Source organism: Terrapene carolina, unplaced genomic scaffold, assembly GCF_002925995.2.
Source record: "Terrapene carolina triunguis isolate 2854851 unplaced genomic scaffold, T_m_triunguis-2.0 Scaffold662, whole genome shotgun sequence".
Classification (NCBI taxonomy): Eukaryota; Metazoa; Chordata; order Testudines; family Emydidae; genus Terrapene; species Terrapene triunguis.
In genome coordinates, this window is record NW_020665013.1 from 1,923,968 (window position 1) to 1,945,911 (window position 21,944).

At 56.5% G+C, this 21,944-nt stretch overlaps 1 protein-coding gene across 1 annotated transcript; it reads left to right on the top strand.

The window, feature by feature from the left end:
* The first annotated feature begins 1,260 nt into the window (after positions 1-1,260).
* On the top strand, positions 1,261-20,721 carry TMPRSS9 (transmembrane serine protease 9). Its single transcript, XM_026659702.1, has 13 exons — positions 1,261-1,487; positions 2,212-2,486; positions 4,690-4,826; positions 8,968-9,295; positions 10,558-10,729; positions 12,303-12,574; positions 14,920-15,056; positions 16,575-16,944; positions 17,216-17,332; positions 18,137-18,308; positions 18,790-19,055; positions 19,667-19,803; positions 20,334-20,721. The coding sequence occupies exons 1-13, from the start codon at positions 1,261-1,263 to the stop codon at positions 20,493-20,495; spliced, it is 2,772 nt and encodes a 923-aa protein (XP_026515487.1). The 3' UTR covers positions 20,496-20,721.
* The last annotated feature ends 1,223 nt before the right edge of the window (positions 20,722-21,944 follow it).

Consider the following 21,944-nt stretch of genomic DNA (forward strand, 5'->3'; position numbering starts at 1 on the left):
CCTGTTCACTTCTCTCCCCTCTCCCCCGTCACTTGCTGCTCTCCCCACACCCCATTCCTTCCCCCGCCCCCAGCTGGACTCCCTCTGCTCTGGAGCTGCAGCCTGATTGGACACTGCCAAGTCCCCTTTTCGACTGGGCTTTTCAAAAACCAGGCACTTGGCAACCCATCCCTGCTGCGTGGGTCCCCATCCATCCTCATTCTGTGGGTGTTCGCATGTCCCCACTACATGGGTCCTCACCAGTCCCGTGGCCTCCTAGAGCTACTCCAAAAGTACCGTATATACTCGTTCATAAGCCGAATTTTTTTAGTAAAAAAGGGAAGCACTAGAGAAGGGGGTCGGCTTATGAACGGGTACAGAGAGGGAGAGGTGGGACGCAGCCCCTCCCCCCAACAGAGGGAGCAAGGAGAGGCAGCACAGCCAGCAGAGCCAGAAGGGAAGAGGCGGGGCCAGCGTCTCTCCACTTCTGGCCACGCTGCTCTCCCCCCAGCCTCCGAAGCAGCTGCAGCTCCGGGGCTGGCAGGCTGCAGCCGTGCCGCTCGGCCCCGCCCCCCAGAGCAGGCTGTGGCCGCGCCACCCGGCCCGTTGGAACATGCTGCGGCCGCGCCGGTCTGGCCCACCGGAGCAGGCTGCAGCCGTGCTGCCCGGCCTGCCGGAGCAGCTCCAGCCAGGTCAGAGACATCCTCCCCTGGCCCTCCCCAGATAAGGTGGGAAGGGATGGGATGGGGAGAGTGTGGGGGTCCCGGGCTAGAGGTGGGGTCATGTGGGGAGTGGTCACAGGGCTGACTCCAAGCTTCTCACCCCCCAAAAATGCCCCCACCAGTTGCTATCTCAGCCCGTCAGGGTAAGCAGCTGGCACGCGAGGACGCTTTGTTTACTTAGATTTACCGCCGTGCCTGCGGACGCTCAAGGTAAACAAACCATCTCGGCCCACCAGCGGCTTATCCTGATGGCCCGGGAGCCAAAGTTTGCTGACCCCTGAATTATAGGGTCGGCTTATGAACAGGTTATAAAAATTTTCCATTTTTACTTATCCATCTTGGGGGTGGGGTCGGCTTATAAACGAACCGACTTATGATCGAGTATATACGGTAATTTAAAATATGCTCCATCTGTGGCATTCCAGGCAATGGCCTCGCTCTCCGGGGCATTCAGCGGGTAGGGCCATGGGTGTATGCTCTGCTGAAATGAATCCATCCCCACCCCCAGCGAAGGCTGCTGGGGCAGGTTTGCAGCACCCACCTGCCTCTGTCTGCACCCATGGCTGAAGTGAGGGAGTTTGCAGAGCTCACACAAGGTCTCTTCTGCCTTTCAGACTGTGGGAGCCGCCCCACCATGCAGACAGCCCACAGAATTGTGGGTGGCACCGAGGCCTCCAGAGGGGAGTTCCCGTGGCAAGTCAGCCTGAGGGAGAACAACGAACACTTCTGTGGTGCAACTATCCTCACTGAGAAGTGGCTGGTGTCTGCAGCTCACTGCTTCAATGAGTACGGCCCCGACCATGGCACCTTCCCTGACCCCCTTCCCATGGGCAGAGCCGAGATCAGGGAAGGGAACAGGTTGAGAAGCCCTCTATCCCAGTGCTTCTCAACCTGTTTACCATTGTGGGTCGCATATGCGGTTCTCTCTGTGTTATGGGGGCTGCATCCACACACTATATATACTACCTGTATGGCCCTGAGGATGGCTCATGGGATTGGGCCGCAAGCAGCCCGCGGGTTGAAAAGCACTGCTCTAGCCCCATATTCAGCCTCTTGCCACATCTCAGCTGGGATCCTGCTTCCTGCTGTACTGGCTAGGCAGGGCTGGATTTCCTATTCGGCACAGTAGGCACGTGCCGACGGGTGCCAGTGTTCTAGGGGCACCTTACCTCTCTACAACTGTGTGCAACATGAAGGTCAGCTGTAGTCAGGGGGGTGCTGAAGATGCTGAGCCTAGGGGTGCGTAAGGTGTAAATCCAGCCCTGGGCCTAGGGCTACAGCCCAACTCCAGCCATTCTGAGCCCATGCAGCCTGGCACATCAGCACCATGGGGACGCACTGTGCCATGAGGGCAGGGCACTGGGACATGGTGGGGCATTTGTCACAATGGCTGTGGCTCAGCTCAGGTCAAGGCCCAGCAGCCTTTGCTACTGCCATGCCTCACCTTTGACACACACAGCGACTGTGCAGGGGCAGCCTGAAAGGGATCACGCATGTCTGTGCATTTCAGGTTTCAGGACCCAGCAGTCTGGGTCGCCTACATGGGAACCATCTCCCTCAGCGGCTCAGACAGCAGCACCGTGAAAGCCGGCGTGGGCCGCATCATCCCACACCCCTCCTACAACACCGACACTGCGGACTTCGATGTGGCTGTGCTGGAGCTCGACAGCCCCGTGCCCTTTAACAAGTATATCCAGCCTGCGTGCTTGCCAGGCCCTGGGCACCACTTCCCGGCTGGCAGGAAGTGCCTCATCTCTGGCTGGGGCTATCTCAAGGAAGACTTCTGTAAGCCTTGGGGTGGGGCACCCAAGAACAGCAGGGAAGAGGAGAGGGTGGGGACTCCTGAGAAGGGCCAGAGGTGGGGGGAATCCAAAAAAAGCCAGGGGGCCCACCCTGAGCAGGGCCGGGGGTGGGGAGGAAGGGGGCACACCCCAAGAAGGACTGGCGGGACCCTGAGAAGGGCTGTGGGTGTGTGGGAATCCTGAGGGGGGAGGAGGAGGTACACCCTGTGAAGGGCCAGGGGAGAGGGTGCACATAGGGGTGCCAACTTTCTAATTGCACTAAATGGTAAACCCTTTCCCTGCCCCTTCTCTGAGGCCCTGCCCTTGCTCTCTCCATCCTGCCTCCCTCCGTCCCTCACTCTCCCCCGCCCTCACTCACTTTCAGCAGGCTCGGGCAGAAGGTTGGAGTGGTGGGGGGGTGAGGGCTCCAGCTGGGGGTGTGGGCTCTGGGGTGAGGCCAGGGATGAGGGGTTTGGAGTGAAGGAGGTGGCTCCAGGCTGGGGCAGGGGGTTCAGATGTGGGAGGGTGAGGGCTCCGGCTGGGGGTGTGGGCTCTGGGGTGGGGCCAGGGATGAGGGGTCTCAGGCCTGGGGCAGGAGGTTGGGGTGTTGGGAGTGTGAGCTCTGGGAGGGAGTTTGGGTGCGGGAGGGGACTCTGGGTGTGGGGTCCCGGCGGCACTTACCGCAGCTCTCAGGAAGCGGCCCTGTTAGGGTTCCTTCCCCACTCTGAACTCTGGGGTACAGATGTGGGGACCCGCATGAAAGACCCCCTACGCTTATTTTTACCAGCTTAGGTTAAAAACTTTCCCAAGGCACAAATTTTCCCTTGCCTTGAACAGTATGCTGCCACCACCAAGTGATTTAGACAAAGAATCAGGGAAAGGACCACTTGGAGTCCTGTTCCCCCAAAATATTCCCCCCAAGCCCTGCACCCCCTTTCCTGGAGAAGGCTTGAGAATAATATCCTCACCAATTGGTACAGACTCAAACCCTTGGATCTTAAGAGCAATGAAAAATCAATCGGGTTCTTAAAAGAAGAATTGTAATTAAAGAAAAGGTAAAAGAATTACCTCTGTAAAATCAGGATGGTAAGTACTTTACAGAATAACAAAAGATTCAAAAACACAGAGGATTTCCCCTCTAGGCAAAACTTTAAAGTTACAAAAACAGGGATAAACCTCCCTCTTAGCACAGGGAAAATTCACAAGCTAAAACAAAAGATAACTTAACGCCTTTCTTTGCTATTACTTACTATTTCTGCAATATTAGATGCTTAGCTTAGATATGGCTTAGGGAGATGTATTTTCCCTGCCCCTGGTTCCTTGTTGACTCCGGGAGACACCGACAAAAAAACCTTCCCCAAAGATTTGAAAGTATCTTCTCCCGTTATTGGTCCTTTTGGTCAGGTGCCACCCAGGTTTTCTGAGCTTCTTAACCCTTTACAGGTAAAAGAGGAATTAACCCTTTACAGGGTAAAGAGGGATTTTATGCTACCCATAGCTGTATGTTTATAACAGGCCCTCAGGTCCCTGCAGCCCCAAAGCACATGGGCGGCCAGGGAGACTCCACATGCTGCCCGCAGGCGCCGCCCCCCACAGCTCCCATTGGTCGCAGTTTGGTCCAGTGGGAGTTGTGGAGCTGGCACTAGGGGCAGGGGCAGTGCACGGAGCCATCCTGGCCACCCATGTGCCATGGGGCCGCAGGGACCTGGCGGCCACTTCTTGGCAGCTGCGTGGAGCTAGGGCAGGCAGGGAGCCTGCCTTAGCCCCGGACCCCTGCTGTGCTGCCGACCGAATTTTTAACGGCCTGGTCAGTGGTGCCGACCGGAGCCACCAGGGTTCCTTTTTGACTGGGCATTCCGGTCGAAAACTGGACACTTGACAACCCTAGGTACACACTCTGTGCAGGGCAGGGGGAGAGGGTAGCATACCCTGAGAAGAGCTGAGGAGACCCTGTGAAGGGTGGAGGGCAGGAGGGGCCACACCCAAGAAGGGCCAGGGGGCGTTTTATTGTGCAGAAGCACTGGCGGGTTCCGCAGTCTGCCCAACCACGGGGTTGTAGTGTTTGGCCGCTGTGCTGGCAGCTCCCAATCCAGTCGCTCGGTGTGCGGCTGGTGTGGGGCTGATTCTGCAGGGAAGAGGGGCCCATGGGCTCGGGGCTATTGGCCCAACAGGCAGATCGAGTTTATTGCCTTGTCTCTTCCCACGAGTGGTGAAACCAGAGACCTTGCAGAAGGCGACAGTGGAGCTGCTGGACCAGGCCCTGTGCGCCAGCCTGTACAGCCACACCCTCACTGACAGGATGATGTGCGCCGGCTACCTGGAGGGGAAGATCGACTCCTGCCAGGTGAGGAGGGGCCTCTCTCAGCACCGGGCAGTGATGTTGTGGGCGTCCACTCCCAGGGCAGGGGCTCATTCCCTTCCAGTCACACACTCAGCCTCTGCAAGCAGCCCATTACAGACCCCTGCCCAGCTAAAGGCTCTGGCACTTGTTACACTAGCCAGCTGCATCTGTACGCCCCGATGGGGTGAGCTCTGAGCAGCCACCAGCGCCCTCCTTTGCAAGGGCTGGATGAACATACAGGCAAACTAGGCATGTGCCTAGGGTCCACATTCCTGGGCGAAACCTCAAAAGGTTGCAATGCCACTAAGAATATAAGAACGGCCATACTGGGTCAGACCAAAGGTCCAGCCAGCCCAGTATCCTGTCTACCGACAGTGGCCAATGCCAGGTGCCCCAGAGGGAGTGAACCTAACAGGTAATGATCAAGTGATCTCTCTCCTGCCATCCATCTCCACCCTCTGGCAAACAGAGGCTAAGGACACCATTCCTTACCCATCCTGGCTAATAGCCATTAATGGACTTAACCTCCATGAATTTATCCAGTTCTCTTTTAAACCCGGTTATAGTCCTAGCCTTCACAACCTCCTCAGGCAAGGAGTTCCACGGGTTGACTGGTTGCTGTGTGAAGAAGAACTTCCTTTTATTTGTTTTAAATCTGCTGCCCATTAATTTCATTTGGTGACCCGTAGTTCTTATATTATGGGAACAAGTAAATAACTTTTCCTTATTCACTTTCTCCACACCACTCATGATTTTATAGACCTCTATCATATCCCCCCTTAGTCTCCTCTTTTCCAAGCTGAAAAGTCCTAGCCTCTTTAATCTCTCCTCATATGGGACCCGTTCCAAACCCCTAATCATTTTAGTTGCCCTTCTCTGAACCTTTTCTAATGCCAGTATATCTTTTGTGAGATGAGGAGACCACATCTGTACACAGTATTCAAGAAATGGGCGTACCATGGATTTATATGAGGGCAATAAGATAGGGAAGAAAGAGAACCCAGGGAACTACAGACTCACTTCAGTCCCTGGCAAAATCCTCAAGGAATCAATTTTGAAGCACTTGGAGAAGAGGAAGGTGATCAGGAAAAGTCAACATGGATTCACCAAGGGCAAGTCATGCCTGACCAACCTAATTGCCTTCTATGCTGAGATAACTGGCTCTGTGGATATGGGGAAAGCAGTGGACGTGATATATCTTGACTTTAGCAAAGCTTTTGATACAGTCTCCCACAGTATTCTTGCCAACAAGTTAAAAAAGTATGGATTGGATGAATGTACTATAAGGTGGATAGAAAGCTCACTAGATTGTCGGGCTCAACGGGTAGTGATCAATGGCTCGATGTCTAGTTGGCAGCTGGTATCAAGTGGCGTGCCCCAGGGATCGGTCCTGGGACCGGTTCTGTTCAACATCTTTATTAATGATCTGGATGATGGGATTAATTGCACCCTCAGCAAGTTCGCAGATAATACTAAGCTGGGGGGAGAAGTAGATATGCTGGAGGGTAGGGATAGGGTCCAGAGTGACCTAAACAAATTGGAGGACTGGGCCAAAAGAAATCTGATGTGGTTCAACAAGGACAAGTGCAGAGTCCTGCACTTAGGAAGGAAGAATCCCATGCACTGCTACAGTTCTGCAGAAAAGGACCTGGGGATTACAGTGGACGAGAAGCTGGATATGAGTCAGCAGTGTCCCCTTGTTGCCAAGAAGGCCAATGGCATACTGGGCTGTATTAGTAGGATCATTGCCAGCAGATCGAGGAAAGTGATTATTCCCCTCTATTCGGCACTGGTGAGGCCACACCAGGAGTATTGTGTCCAGTTTTGGTCCCCTCACTACAGAAGAGATTTGGACAAATTGGAGAGAGTCCAGCGGAGGGCAATGAAAATGATTATGGGGCTGGGGCACATGACTTACGAGGAGAGGCTGAGGGAACTATTGATTTCGTTGGGGATTGGTCCTGTTTTGAGCAGGAGGTTGGATTAGATGACCTCCTGAGGTCCCTTCCAACCCTGATATGCTATGATTCTATGAATCATATAGGAATCTTATTTAGTCTGCAGAAGAGAAGAGTGAGGGGGTTTTGATAGCAGCCTTCAACTACCTGAAAGAGGTTTCCAAAGAGGATGGAGCTCGGCTGTTCTCAGTGGTGGTAGATGACAGAACAAGGAGCAATGGTCTCACGTTGCAGTGGAGGAGGTTTAGGTTGGATATTAGGAAACACTATTTCACTAGTGGTGAAGCACTGGAATGGGTTACCTAGGGAGGTGGTGGAATCTCCTTCCTTAGAGGTTTTTAAGGCCCGGCTTGACAAAGCCCTGGCTGGGATGATTTAGTTGGGGTTGGTCCTGCTTTGAGCAGGGGTTGGAGTAGATGACCTCCTGAGGTCTCTTCCAACCCTGATATTCTATGATTCTATGAAAACATGAAAATCCATTAAGGGAAAATGCCCTTTAATTCTGCAGCAAACCCCTCAGCCTGGGCACGGCAAACTGCCCAGCCCACTCCTGCAGCCTGGCCCGCCCACAGTCACAGTCCACCCGCAAGCCCACAGCCAGCCCTGCCCTCCTTGGAACAGCCTAGAGGAAGATAGATCTTTGCAGCACTGGATAACTTTGAGAGGCTCTCAGATACCATGAGGATGGGTGCAGTGTCACAGCCTAGATGGGCTGCAAAAGACTTGAGGTTGGAACGTAATCTTTGTTACTTAGTAGCTTGAGAGCTCCAGATGCATCTGCCCAGCAATCACACAACAGGGCCAAAGATCAAATCTGAAACCTTAGTGCAAACCGATGAAACATCGTCTCTTTCACTTCAGCACGTGGTGAAGAGGAAAGCCTCAGACATGTGCTCTGTATACAGCCCAGATGAGTAACAGCCAGTAGCCCAGGAGGAGCACTGGGCCCAGTGTGGAAAATGAAGGTTGACCTAAGACATGATGGTCAGTCTCATTAATAAGGAGACTGTTAAGAGCTGGAAGCTATTGGCCTAGGTCACTGGAAAGATAATTTCCCCCTTGATGTGCAGCAAGGGCTCGGATTTAAGGCTGGCCACCTGAGAGGCCACTCCACAGCTAAGTGTCTCCACCAGGGCCGGCTCTAGGTTTTTTGCCGCCCCAAGCAAAAAAAATTTTGGCTGTCCCCCCCCCCAGCCCTGGGCTCTCACCCCCCCCCCCCCCCCCCCCCCCCCCACCCGCACCCCCTGCCGGCCCAGCCCTAGGCTCCCCCCCACCAGTGCTGACTCTGTCCACTCCCCCCTCGCCTCCAGCCAGTCCAGCACTGGCAGGATCAGGGTAAGCAGTAAGGCTCCTGGGCCGCGCCTTAGCCCAGGGTCCCTCCAGCCAGGGCTCCCGCCTCCAGGACCAGCCGGGACCCGGGAGGGCAGAGCCGGGGGACCGCCCCGGCAGGGGGCTGAGGAGCCGGGGCAGGTTAGCCCCAGAGGGAGTGGAGCCCCGGAGAGCGGGACGCGGGCCCCGCACGGCAGTGCCCCACCCTCTATGGCCCCGCTGCTGCTGCTGCTTCTGGCCGCCCTGCCGCAGTCCCTGGGTGGCTCGGGCCGCTTCGCCCAGCCCCAGCTGCAGCGCTGGGGGGCGGCCGCCCTGCAGCATCTGCATGTGGCTCCCTGTGCCCTGCGGGACAGCCCCCAGCCCGAGTGTCGGCTGCTCAGAGCCTGCCCGGCCCAGCAACAAGGTGCGGGTGCTGCTCCCCCACGGCGCGAACCACACCGGCCCTAGGGCACCCTCCGCCCACGACGCGCTGCTGCTGCCAGGGGCGGGCCCAGGGCTTTTGCCGCCCAAAAAAAAAAAAAAAAAAAAGATGGCCGGAATGCCGCCCCTGAAAATGTGCCACCCCAAGCACATGCTTGATTTGCTGGTGCCTAGAGCCGGCCCTGGTCTCCACTAGTTACATTCACTTAATGTGTTTCATCCAAGCAGATCCCAAAAGACATTACAGATTTCGGATCCTTCACCCACCCCTGAAATGCAGCCAGCTGTGGGGTGGTACACAGAAACTCTTTAGCAGCACACAGCAGTGCTGCACACCAGGTTAGAACACAGAGCGAAGTGTAGGGAGGCGGAGTGCATGGTGCCCAGTTTGGAGTTGGCCGCTGACTCCAGTGACGCATGCTCTTTGTCTCTTGCAGGGTGACTCTGGTGGCCCCTTGGTTTGTGAAGAGCCATCTGGCAAGTTTTTCCTGGCCGGTATCGTGAGCTGGGGAATTGGCTGTGCTGAAGCCAAGCGGCCTGGAGTCTACGCCCGAGTGACCCAACTCCGAGACTGGATCCTTGATGCTATCTCCACCTTCCCCAGACCCACAGCCCTCACTGTCCCAACTACACTTTCTAGCACAAACGGCAATGCTGCCACCATGGAAGGGATCAGCAACAGCACCACGAGCAAACACAGACCTGTGTCCACCACCTTATCAGTGCCTGCTGCCAGCAAGCCAGCTACTGCTTCCCGTCCGCAAGGTGCTGGGAGGGTCGGGCTGTCTAGTTACAATGATCTTCCCAGGCCTGAAGTTCAGGGCTCTGCCTTTCCACTGAATTGAAACAGCCTTTTCTATTGTGTCCAGCGTGGCCCACATGAGCCTCAAACACAAAGCGCAGCCTCTGCTGGGAAGTGCCCTGATCTCCTGAGCCCCAACAGTGGCCTTCCCAAGCATCTAAGTTGCACATGCAGTTTTGTGCACACTTTGCACTCTGAAGATCAGGCGCTTCACAGCTTGAAGCCGCAGGTGTGTTGGGATCTTGGCAGTGTTACTGCCAGCCCTTACCTGGTGAAACACCAGGAATTCTCTCCATGCCCTGAGCACAGTGGCTGAGGTAGCAGAATTGCACGTGGCTGTGCTTGCTCCCAAGGCCCTCGCTGTCCTTTGCCACTCAAAGATCTCCTGGCAGTTCAAAGCCTACTTCTACACCCAAAGAGAGTCCTGCAGCCCCACACCGGCCAGGGAGCAGGGCAAGCTCCGGAAGCCAGCCTGTGTTTGACAGCTCATGGCACCTGGTTCTTGGCCACCCATCGGACGGGCTCTGAGGGAGGAGGTAGTTTTTGGGTGTTCCTTCAGTTTCAGGCATTTGGTGGAGGCTCATGGGTATGAGGGGTCACTGGAGTGCAGGCCCCAGTGACTCTAAGCCCCATCCCAGCACGCTGCCGCTGAGAACGAAGGGGCTTGAGGGTCCTGGTGAAAGCTGGCGGAAGCCCTGGAGATGACCATGGGTGGCTATACCTAGGCATCTCCTGGGGGAGTGGGGCACCTGTTGGTGGAAATAGCAAGCTTGGCAGGAAGGACTTAGCTCAGGGGTAGGCAACCTTTCAGAAGTGGTGTGCCGAGTCTTCATTTATTCACTCTAATTTAAGGTTTCGCGTGCCAGTAATACATTTTAACGTTTTTAGAAGGTCTCTTTCTATAAGTCTATAATATATAACTAAACTATTGTTGTATGTAAAGTAAATAAGGTTTTTAAAATGTTTAAGAAGCTTCATTTAAAATTAAATTAAAATGCAGAGCCCCCTGGACTGGTGGCCAGGACCCGGGCAGTATGAATGCCACTGAAAATCAGCTCGCCTGCCGCCTTCGGCATGCATGCCATAGGTTGCCTACCCCTGACTTAGATAAATGTCCCTGACTTGGCCCTGAGCTGTCACCAGCCAGCAGGGGTCAAGGCTCCCTCCTTACCCATCCCCAGAGACAGCGAAAATACTGATGGGCTGTGCTTTGGCTTCTGTTTAGAGTGCGGAGGACGACCTGGGCTTTCAAAACCCAGCAAGATCGTGGGAGGTATCGAGGCTTCCAAAGGAGAAATCCCCTGGCAGGTCAGCCTGAAGGAGGGGTCGAGGCACTTCTGTGGGGCCACTGTCATTGGGGAGCGCTGGTTGCTGTCGGCAGCTCACTGCTTCAATCAGTAAGAGCCCATCTCCTCTTGAAAGCTCTGTATGTTGTGTTGTTCCAGTTTCTGCAGCCCCAGCCACACTGCATCATCTGGGGCTGGTGAGAGCTTTTGTTAACAAGTGGTCATGAGGTGAGAGGCAAAGTATTGTCATGGATCAGAAACAAGGAATAGGAATCCATCACCAATGTTCACCATGGCAGATGGTGAACAGCAGGTGCTTCAAGGTACCGTACTAGGTCCCAGGGTGTTTCAATACATTTACTAATGATGCAGGAAGGGGGTTGAGTAGTGAGGAATTAAAATTTGCAGTTATTGCCGTGAGTCAGGACCAGAGAGGGCGTGAGGAACTTCAGAGTGCTCGAACCAAGCTAGAGGAAAGGGCAACACAATGTTAGGATACATAAGGAATGAGATGAAAGAGAATACAAAAACGATTACAATGCTACTATAAAAATCAATGAGCGACCCCATCTGGAAACTGTGCTGCACTGTCACCCCATCTCAAAAAGGATAGTACAGAATTAGAAAGGATTCAGCCAACGGCAACAAAACTGAAAAAACTCTCCTAGGATCAGAGGTTGAAGAGACTGAGACTGTTTGCCGTAGAGAGGAGACTAGAAGAAGGGACACGATAAGAGTCTATAAAAATAATGAATCGTGTAGAAATATGTCAGGAGCATCTGTTCTCACAGCACAAGGCCAAGAGTAGTCTCCTTTCAACTGAAAAGTACAAACCCGATGAAGGGAAATGCTTTACCCCGACATACACAGAATTAGACTGTGGAACTTAGTGTCACTGGATGTCATTGAGCTCTAGAACTGAGTAAGATTTAAAGAGGGACTGGACTTTTATATCATGGACTACAAGAATAGTCAGAGTTACAATAGTTAATGCAAACAACAAGAATATTGGAGGGAAATGAAACCTTGTGTTTAAGGGCTTAAACCAGTCTCTGTCAGGGTTTAGACTGGGACCCTCATGGGGGGCAGATTACCCTATGTCTGCCAGCGTGGGTTTCTTGCACCTTCCTCTGAAACACCTGGCGCTGGCCAGTCAGAGACAGGACACTGGGCTGGACAGCCTTCGGGCCCGACCCAGGCCAGCCCTTCCTCTGTGCCTGCATCTCAGCATGTGGCGAGAGCAGCCCCACTAGCTGCTTTAGAAAAGGACTTGTAGGGCTTGTAACGAGTTAGCTCCAGGTTTCTCCTCCACTAGAGCAAGTCCTTGGTAGAGTGTCAGTTCTGAAAGATGACAACTGAGCCTGAGTGCGCCCCACAGGCCCCGGCTGTCAGGGGAGTGAAGCCGCAGGAATCCCATATGGCTGCCCTTGGCGGATGAGCATTAGCCTTGTAATGGAATTGCTGTTTTGAATGGTGATAGTTGTGCTGCTCTCTAGCCAAGGAGAGGTCACCCAAAAGCAAGAGCCTCCTTTCACAAGAGCACATTAACCAGCAAGGTTCTGTCCACGCAGAACAGCACATTGCAGGCCCTGAAACTTATTGACCCTCATAAGATGCTTAAGTTTTAGCTGTTCTGAATTCACAGTGTGTGTCCATGTGGTGGGGGGGCACTGTGCACTTGCAGGACAAAGCTGGAATATCTGAAAGCCTACCTAGGTACCACATCCTTAACTGGCGCAGACGGCAACGCGGTGAAAGTCAGTATAAAGAAAGTGGTGCAGCATCCCTCCTACAACCCCATCATCCTGGACTTTGATGTGGCTGTGCTAGAACTGGCCAGCCCCCTTCATTTCAACAAGTTAATCCAACCCGTGTGCCTCCCGTTAGCTGTGCAGAAGTTTCCCGTTGGCAAAAAGTGCATGATTTCTGGATGGGGAAACGTCAGAGAAGGCAACAGTGAGTAACGGGGGGTAGGAATAGCTCAGTGGTTTGAGCATTGGCCTGCTAAACCCAGGGTTGTGAGTTCAATCCTTGAGGGGGCCATTTAGGGAACTGGGGTAAAAATCTGTCTGGGGATGGGTCCTGCTTTGAGCAGGGGGTTGGACTAGATACCTCCTGAGGTCCCTTCCAACCCTGATATTCTATTAATGTGATTTATCCATTGATTTACTGTGAGCTAGTGAGAGACCGAGCAGCAAACGGCTGCATCCGCCCAAGCTGAACAGGCCAGGGGAATAGGAAGGAGGCTAGAGAAGTGGGGTGTCCAGCAGAGAGAGCCAGAAATCAACTAGAGCTCTGGGACCCCAAGGAGAGAATCAGGGCCAAGGAAGCACCCTCTGCACTCAGAGAAGAAAGACAAGGCAGCTGGCCAGAGCCTGAGGCAGAGTGTGGTGGAGAATTGCCTGTCTATACGTAGTAACTGCCCAAGAGAATGTCAGGGGCTACCCAGTGACATTGACGAGGTCCCTGCCCCAGACAGCTCAAGCTCACAGCTAAGACTGGACCTGATGGCACTGGGCAGGGGGATAGACACTAGGGAGGGGACAGGGTTAAGGCACATGCACTAGCAAAGGGAGCCTATTGCCCTGCTAGGCAGGGGCAGGGGACAGAGACCACCAGGAAGCTTCTGAGATCCTGGGCACTAGAAAAAGTTAAACATCTGGAACCCCTCTGCCAGGCAGCGGTGGCAGCAGCAACATGGGTTCAATATCTAGGGGATCCTCTTAACAAGACAAAACAGACCCAGCTCTGACCCCCACCCAGCAACCTGGGAAAACCAAACACCACCCCTGGGTGCCTCTGAGAGGCAAGACTTCCCCCCTCACAAGCACTGAGTCTGTGCATAAAGCTTATACTAAAAGGGATAAGGGAACCAGGGGCACCGGAACAGGGGGGCAAAGGGACTGGCCTGTCCTCTTTTCGCCTGGCCTGACCGCCTGCCCCCCCCCCCTTCCCCTGGAGGCACCATCCCCCAGCCAGGCCGGAGCCAGGTCAGGGTAAGAGTCACACAGGCAGCTGTGGGGAAGCGTGCCTCTCAGGCCCCCCCATCCTGGGCAGATGGAGGGACCCAGGCTCCCTGGCCTGGCTCTGGCTTGGCCAGGAGGTGGGGCTTTGGGGGATGAGGAGGACAGAGGTGTGGCCATGGAGGGGACAGGACCTCATGCCCCTCCCCTTCAGGCAGAATCCATCACCCCCTAAGGGAACCCAGCATTCAGTTGGGAAAACACCATGTTCAAAAGCACCTGACCATAAACAAACATCTCCCCACAGTGTCCTTTGCCTTGCTGTATGAAAGTCCAAACCAATGTCCCTTGAACACACCACTCCCCTGTCCCTGCACTGCACCCCCTTGCAGCTGGCTGCCTTGAGTCAGCGAAGACCCAGAGCTCAAAGGTGCATTCCCATGGGTCCAGCCCTGCCCCTGGAAGGGGGGATGTCGAGCAATGCCTCCCCTGCTGCTGCCGCCCACCTGTGTGATGCCACATCCCGAGTCCAGCTCTCCATGACCTTGCTGGGTAGCAGGGAGCCACTCTGCTGCAGCCTCTTCCTGGGCCTTCGCTGCAGCACTGGCCCCACTCCAGCTCCAAGGGTTAGCGGCCCCTCAGGGAGCTCAGCTCCAGCAATCACTGGCCAGCACTCAGGACTCTCCATGGAATCCAACCGGCTTCATCCTTAAACCCAAGAGAAGGGAGAGTCCCATGGAGGTAAGAACATCTGGCCCCACCCCCCTCCTCTTCACTGGGTTTTGGCAGCCCTCCCCTGCTTCGCAAGTGAGCTCAGTTGAGGTGACAGCATGCCCTGACTGAGCCCAGTTCTGCTGCCCTTTACTGGTCCCTCAGGAGAACACCATTCAATACAGGAGGGTCTGTGACCCCAAACCAGCCCAAACTGATCCCTGTGGCAAAGTAGCCGCCTGCTGCACCCCTAGGCAGAGCAGGCGTCTATGCAAACCAGGCCTGTTCCTGACGGCTTGTCCCCCAGCGCATCACTAGATGTCAGGGAGAGCTCGTTCAGGTCCTGCGTACACGGTCGCTGAGCTCGGACAGCAGCACTGCCTGGCTCCAGCCCCCCAAGAGCCAGCCTGGCAGTGTAACAGAAACCCAAGGGCTGCACAGCTGGGAAATACAGTCCACCAAGGCTGAGTCCCAGCAGGATCGGAGTGGCCTCTGCTGTACTCAGTGTGGAGTGTGGCCTCCTGGAATCTGGGCTGCCATCTGGACTTTGACTGCCCTGAGCAAGTGGGCATCAGCTCCCCTTCTCCTCGCATGCCCATGCTTTCTAATCCCTTTGTTCTCATGCAGTCACAAAGCCTGAGAGCCTGCAGAAAGCTTCTGTCGGCATCATTGACCAGAAGACCTGCAATGTTCTCTACAACTTCTCCCTCACTGACCGGATGATTTGTGCAGGCTTCCTGGAGGGGAGGGTTGACTCGTGCCAGGTAAGAACCTTGGAGTTCTTGACTCTCTCCAGGCCACCCTGGAAAGACCCAGAGAGTGGCTGGGAGCTCGTGGGCTCAGCATCTGCCTTGGGGGAAGGTGGGGACAGACTGCAGCAACTGTGGTTCTTCCAGAGGTTTCGTCCATGTGCTGCCATAAGCAAGATCTACATGGACCAAGGGTGGGCAAACTACGGCCCGGGGGCTGCATCCGGCCCTTCAGATGTTTTAATCTGGCCCTCGAGCTCCAGCTGGGGAGCGGGGTCTGGGGCTTGCCCCACTCCAGCCAGGGAGCAGGGTTGGGGGCTTGCCCCGCTCCCTGCATGCCGGGGCTCTGTGCGGCTCCCGGAAGCAGCGGCATGTCCCCCCTCCGCCTCCTATGCGTAGGGGCAGCCAGGGGGCTCAGCACACTGCCCCCGCAGCTCCCATTGGCTGGCAACCACGGCCAATGGGAGCTGCAGGGGCAGCACCTACGGATGGGGCAGCACACAGAGCCTCCTGTCTGTGCCTCTGCTTAGGATCTGGAGGGGGGACATGCTGCTGCTTCTGGGAGTTGCTTGAGGTAAACGCCGCCCGGAGCCTGCACCCCACCCCCCTGTCCCAGCCCTGATCCCCCTCCCTCCCTCCAAACCCCTCAGTCCCAGCCTGGAGCACCCTCCTGCACCCCCAACCCCTCCTCCCCAGCCCCACCCTAGAACCCACACCCCCAACCAAAGCCCTCACCCCCTCCTGCACTCCAACCCCCAATTTTGTGAGCATTCATGGCCCACCATATAATTTCCATACCCAGATGTGGCCCTTGGCCTTGGGCCAAAAAGTTTGCCCATCTCTGACATGGACCGATGAGAAGGACGGTCCATCTGCCAGGATCGGCGGGCAGCTTGGCTCTTCACTATCTTAGGGAAGATAAATGAAGCCCCATGCAGTTTAGTGAGTGACCTTCTAAACCACAATTCTGCTACACCGCAGGAATATTCAAGACCCCAGGGACAAAATGCTGCCCCTGCCCCTAATGGCTGGCCATAGGGTTGTCTAGAGAGACCGTGACTGCTTCCTGGAGGCCTGTAGAAATGCACGTAAGGCACGTCAGTGAGCTGCACTTGTTGACCCCAAACCCTCCTGACAGGAGAACAAGGAGCTGTTCTGTACAAAGGAAGGGCAGTGCACTGAAAACTCAAAACAGGAAATACTGTTTTACATAGTTACCCTGTGGAACTCAATGCCACATGATATCAGTAAGGCCCAGAGGTTCAGATTCTAAACACAACAGGCCATTGAATTAGCTAAAGAGAGTGTGCACAGTCACACTAGATGGGGTGAGAGGGTATGGGTGCTTCAGGGCATGAGCTGACCTTGAGAGGCTGGGTGAAATTCCCCCAACAAGCAGGATATTCCACGAGTGTGCAATGCACAGTTTCTTGACCATTTCTCTGTAGCACCTGGCGGTTCCTCTGTTTGAGGAGTTCCCTCAGGGGCTCTGGAAAGAGTATACTGAGCTATCACTGCCTGGCTTCTCCCCAGGGGGACTCGGGTGGACCGCTGGCCTGTGAGGAGACCCCAGGCCTGTTCTACCTGGCCGGTGTTGTAAGCTGGGGGATTGGCTGTGCTCAGGCTAAGAGGCCGGGGGTGTACTCCAGAATAACCAAACTCAAGGACTGGATCCTAGATGCCATCTCATCCAAGCCCAACCTCAGCTCTGGAGCAGGCACCTCGCCCAGCACGGCAACTGCCAGGACCTCCACCACAAGCAGCTCCCCAGCCCAGCCCAGCAGCAACGAGGCAACCACCAGCCCAGCCAGCCAAATTACCACCAAGCCAGCTGCTACCCCCAGGAAAACCACCACTGCTGCTCCAAAGACCACAGGGGCTGCCAGGCCCAGCCAGCTCCCAGGTAACAGACTCGGGCTAGGCTTGGGGTGCCTGTGAACGGGGAGGGAGAGCCCCCACCACACACCAGTCACCAGAGGAGGGGGAAGGCACCCAAACTGCATGGCAGGCACCAGTGGGGGGGCACCTCCATTGCACCGGTGGAGTATGGGGGAGACAAGCACTCCTGCCATGCAGCAAGCACATTCCGTCGCAGGGAACAATCCAGCCCCATATCAGACAGGCCCAGCCCCGCAGGCCACATGCTGAGTGGGCTGTGGGTTGTCACCTTCCAGTGGTGCCCTGTACCAGCTTCACCTTCAAGTGCTCCAGCAAGATCTGCATTGGGAAAGCGAACCCGGAGTGCGACGGTGTCACTGATTGCAGCAACGGCTTTGACGAGCGCAACTGCAGTGAGTGCTGCCCGGCCTTTCCCACTGCCCGGCCCTGCCTGGCCTTCCCGCCTAGCCCTCTTGCCTGGCTGTCCCCACTGCCCAGCCCCACCTGGTCCCCCCTGCCCAGCCCCCCCCCCCGCCTGGCCCCCCCCTGCCCAGCCCTGCATGCGCCACTGCCGTCCCCCCACCCCCCCAAGACCTACCAAGCTCTCCCCTCCCAGTTCTGCCACCTGGCCCCACACTGCTCCTGCCCCGTCACTCAGCCTGAGCCTTGGGGACCCAGGCTTCCATCCCATTCCTCTGAGTCAGTCCCTGCTCTGGAGGGGAGCTGCAGGCCCAGCCCCACCCAAAATGTACAAATCTGTGACAGGAAGTGGACACCCACGGCCTGCCACTTGTCCCGCTCCCATCCTGCCACTTACCCCCAGGCCGCTCCCCGCAGCCTGCCACTCCACCCAAGTCTGACCATGATCTGATCCAGAAGCTCCATAGAGCCTGACGGCCCAGCCTGCCTGGGCAGGAAGCACCCCCTGATCATCCAACCCAACCCCTCCGTGACAGCCGTTGGGTCCTTCGCACCAGGGTCCCAGCAAAACCAGTTTACTCCGTATCTGCCAAACCCAGCTCCTTCCTTCCCACAGCCATTCCCCCAGTCCCCCTGGCCTCCCCACTAACATCCTAGGGCAGCTCCATGGGCCCGGCAGTCGTACTGCCCCGTGGGCTGCCCACGCCTCTCCCAGGAACCTGCCCCTTGTGGGGCAGGGAGGGAGCTCAGACTCTCATGTCTGCTTAACCAGCAGCTGCCTTCTCCCTCTGTCTCAGATTGCGGCATGACCCCTGCCGTGGCCTTCAGCAAGATCGTGGGTGGCAGCGGAGCGGCCCGGGGCGAGTGGCCCTGGCAGGTCAGCCTCTGGCTGCGGCGGAAGGAGCACAAGTGTGGGGCCGTCCTCATTGCTGACAAATGGCTGCTCTCAGCAGCTCACTGCTTCGACGTGTAAGTGAGACAGGGTCACCACAGCCTAGCCCAGCTGGGCCCTCCTCTGGCCCACCAGAGGCAGGCTGTCTGCTCAGCTCTTCCTCCACGTGTCCTCAGCCTCCCCGTCCCATCACCCCTCCAGGACGCTGCCTGGTTCCACTCAGACCCTTTGCACAGGGTGCCCTGGGGGAGGCTGCCAAGCCAGCACTCCTGCCCAGTGTCAGAGCCCCACCACACAGCTACTGCCCGGGGCAGGGACCATGGAGAACCAGTCATAGGGGCACTGCCATTGAAACCCTGGGCAAGGGGAGGGCTGCTGCCAGCACTGCCGGCTGCTGGGCCTTCACTGAGCTCAGGGCTGGGGCAAACGCTTCCTCGTACGGCTCAGCAAGCGCTGCCATGGCGTATGCCAGCCCCAAGCGCCTGCAGGAACGGGCCCCCTTGCTGGCTGTGCTGAGCCTCCTCCTAAACAGCCCTACTGCTCTCTCCCACCCTGCAGCTACAGTGACCCCAAGATGTGGGTGGCCGTTCTGGGGACGCCCTTCCTGAGTGGCACGGACGGGAGGGTGGAGAAAATCTTCCGCATCTACAAGCACCCATTCTACAATGTCTACACACTGGACTATGACGTGGCGCTGCTGGAGCTGGCCACAGCTGTGCGGTTCACCAGCACCATCAAGCCCATCTGCCTCCCGGACAACTCCCACGTCTTCAGGGAAGGGGCCCGCTGTTTCATCACAGGCTGGGGCGCCACCAAGGAAGGAGGTATGGCCCCAGGGACCCAGATGGTACCGTGCTGTACACAGTACAGCCATGGCCACCTGTGCGTCCAGCCAATGCATGCGCTGCCCCAACTGGCCACTGTTTGCGCCCTACCCCTCCAGCCAACACCTGAGGTGCCCTCCATGCCATACCCCTCCAGTAACACCTACACCGCGCCGTACCCCTCCAGCCAACACCAACACCCCTCTAGCTTGTTCCTCCCATATGATACACGCACCTGCCCAGTGCAGCCAATATCCATGTCAGTCCCTTACAGCTGTGCTCCCACTCCCCCTGCTCTGATGCGTGCATCACCCCCATTTGGCTGTTGCCTGTGCCATCCCTGATTCCCACACTCCAGCTAAATCATCTGCCTGTGAACACCTGCACCATTCCCATCAACACAACCCATGACTAACGTATCCAGCTGCCCAGTGCACACCTGCTCTGGCAGGAAGAGAGCCCAGCCTTCCCCAAGCGAGGCCTCACCCGCATGCCACAAGAGCTGGCCCATAGCCTGGGTGCCACATGCTGCAGCCAAGCAGCACAGGACACCTCTCTCCCCAAGTTCCAGGGTCAGGCACACAGGCTGACAGTGATCTTTGTCTTTATAGGCCTCATGTCCAAGCACCTGCAAAAGGCTGCAGTAAATATAATTGGCGACCAGGCCTGCAAGAAATTCTACCCCATCCAGATCAGCAGCAGGATGGTGTGTGCCGGCTTCCTGCAGGGCACCATCGACAGCTGCTCGGTGAGCAGACTGACCAAGGGAGCCCTGGAGCTGGGCCCACGGGGCAGAAACTTCCCTCAGCCCAACCTCTCCCTTGTTGGGCCCTTGCCCTGCTCCCCCCCCGATTTCTTGGGGGCCCCCCCCCCCCCCCCCCCCCTCCCCGGCTGTTCCCTGGCTGGCCCCTCACAGGGAGCGGCAGGGGAACACCAGGTGGCCAGGGGGCATTGGGCAGCTGCTGCCCTCCTCCTGCTAACAGCCCTGTGTTTCATTGCCAGTCACCACTCCCAGGGCCTCTCTCCTCACAAGAGACCCCTCATCTCAGGCCACAGCCTGTGTACACAAGCTCATGTGCAGAGCCACCCCAGAAGCAGGGAGTTGTGGGGAGCAGCTCCCCATGGAGCTGGGCTGGGCCCCTGAGAAGGTGACTCTCAGGAACTGGCTGCTGGGAGCAAGAGCACCTGTAAGCAGCATGCAGGCATGGGGCACCCCAGCATGTCAAGGACTGCTGGGGTCTCTTGCCTTGACACAGGCTGGTCTCCCTCTTTCCGCAGGGCGATGCAGGTGGCCCCTTGGCCTGCAAGGAACCCTCAGGACGGTGGTTTCTAGCTGGAATCACAAGCTGGGGCTATGGCTGTGCAAGGCCTTACTTCCCTGGCGTTTACACCAAAGTCACCGCCGTCCGGGGCTGGATCGGGCAGAACCTCAAGCTGTGAAGCTACATTTTTGCACTCAGGGAAGGAGAGAAGCGTGGGGTGGAATGGTTACCAGAGCGCCTGGAGCACTACTTCCTTAGCCCACATACACTCCTTCATGCTGCCGAGGGGTGAAGATGGCCCAATGCCAAAAGCAGGTGCAGCCAAACGCTCTGCACCAGCTACGATTCATCACCAGGGCATGCACTAAGCAGAGCTCGCTTGCCTAGAACGGTGCGACTCTAGACAGTGGCTCCTGTAAATAAATGTCGCCTGTTTCACCCAAGCCCCTGCAGCGCAGTGTGTGTGAGGGCTAGACCGGCCCCGATCTGCTGGAAACCCAGGCTGCATAGAGTAAAAACCCACCCACTATCACTGCAGTAGCCGCGGGATCACCCAGCTCCAAGCAGGTGATTTACACCCTGGTGCTAATTCAGCAAGGGCCTTCCAGAGGGGCCCACGAGTGGCACTTGCACACACTCCAGGAGGTGGCTCTGCAGACTCTCTGCCCTGGGGTTTCAGAGCTAGGCTGCCAGTGACAAGAAACCAAACCAAACCCACCTACTGTACCACAGCTTGACCACCCAAGACCCAATTCCTTGGACACCCCTCACTGGCAGAAGCCCTGCCTGAGATCTGTACGCCTGCTCATGCCCCAGCCAGCCTCAAGCACCATGCCAGGGACGACAGGACTTTAGTATCACAATGTTCAGTATTGCAGTGCGTAACTCACAGGCACGATTAGGGGAGAGTCACTCACCTAAGACAAGGATGCTCAGCAGCCGGTGTGCTGAGCGGGGAGCTGCCTACGTCAGCCAGTGGGTAATGCCAAGGAGTGGGCCGGGATAAGCCCAGCCCCTCCAAGGTAACGTGGCACCTGTCTTCATTTGTCTTTAGCCGGACAGGGCGTTCAGCTGAGAATGCCAAGTCAGCCCTTTCTCAGGAAAAGCCTCAGTGGCAAAGCAGCCCCCACCTCCCTTATAGCTCAATGCCCTGTCCTTTGGGCACTCAGGTGGGGTGGGAAACCAGTTTTCAAATCCCTGCTCTTCCTGAGGTGGAGCAAGGACTTGTCTCCCACCTCCCCAGAGAGCACCCTCACCCCACAGCTCTCGCTGGGCTCTTTCTGGCTGCCAGGAGTTACTTATACAAATGGAAACAGCTTCAGCAAGAGGTCAAGAGACTCCCACCCAGGAGAGTCAATGGCCGGGTGTTTAGGGCACTCGCCTGGAAGGCGGGTGACCCCGGTTCTAAATCCAGCACAGCAAGGATTTGAAAATAGCTGGCCCATATCACAGAGGAGTGCCCAAACACCTGGGCTGGACAGACTCAGCCAGTCCCAAAAACTCCTGAGCTGGTCACCCCCTCTGACCACACCTACCAGATCGGGCCCATAGGCGATGCCTAGGTGCAAGGCAGGGGCAGAGCAGCTCTGCGGTGTCAGGACTGAGGCAGTTTTGTGCTCATCAGCTG

What these genes read in the sequence shown, in the direction of transcription:
- TMPRSS9 (XM_026659702.1), top strand. Translation starts at nt 1,261, where the DNA reads ATGGCTGAAGTGAGGGAGTTTGCAGAGCTCACACAAGGTCTCTTCTGC. An exon ending in CTATCTCAAGGAAGACTTCT is followed by an intron (nt 2,487 to 4,689) that starts GTAAGCCTTGGG and finishes TCTTCCCACGAG; the next exon opens with TGGTGAAACCAGAGACCTTG. An exon ending in CAGGCCCAGCCAGCTCCCAG is followed by an intron (nt 16,945 to 17,215) that starts GTAACAGACTCG and finishes GTCACCTTCCAG; the next exon opens with TGGTGCCCTGTACCAGCTTC.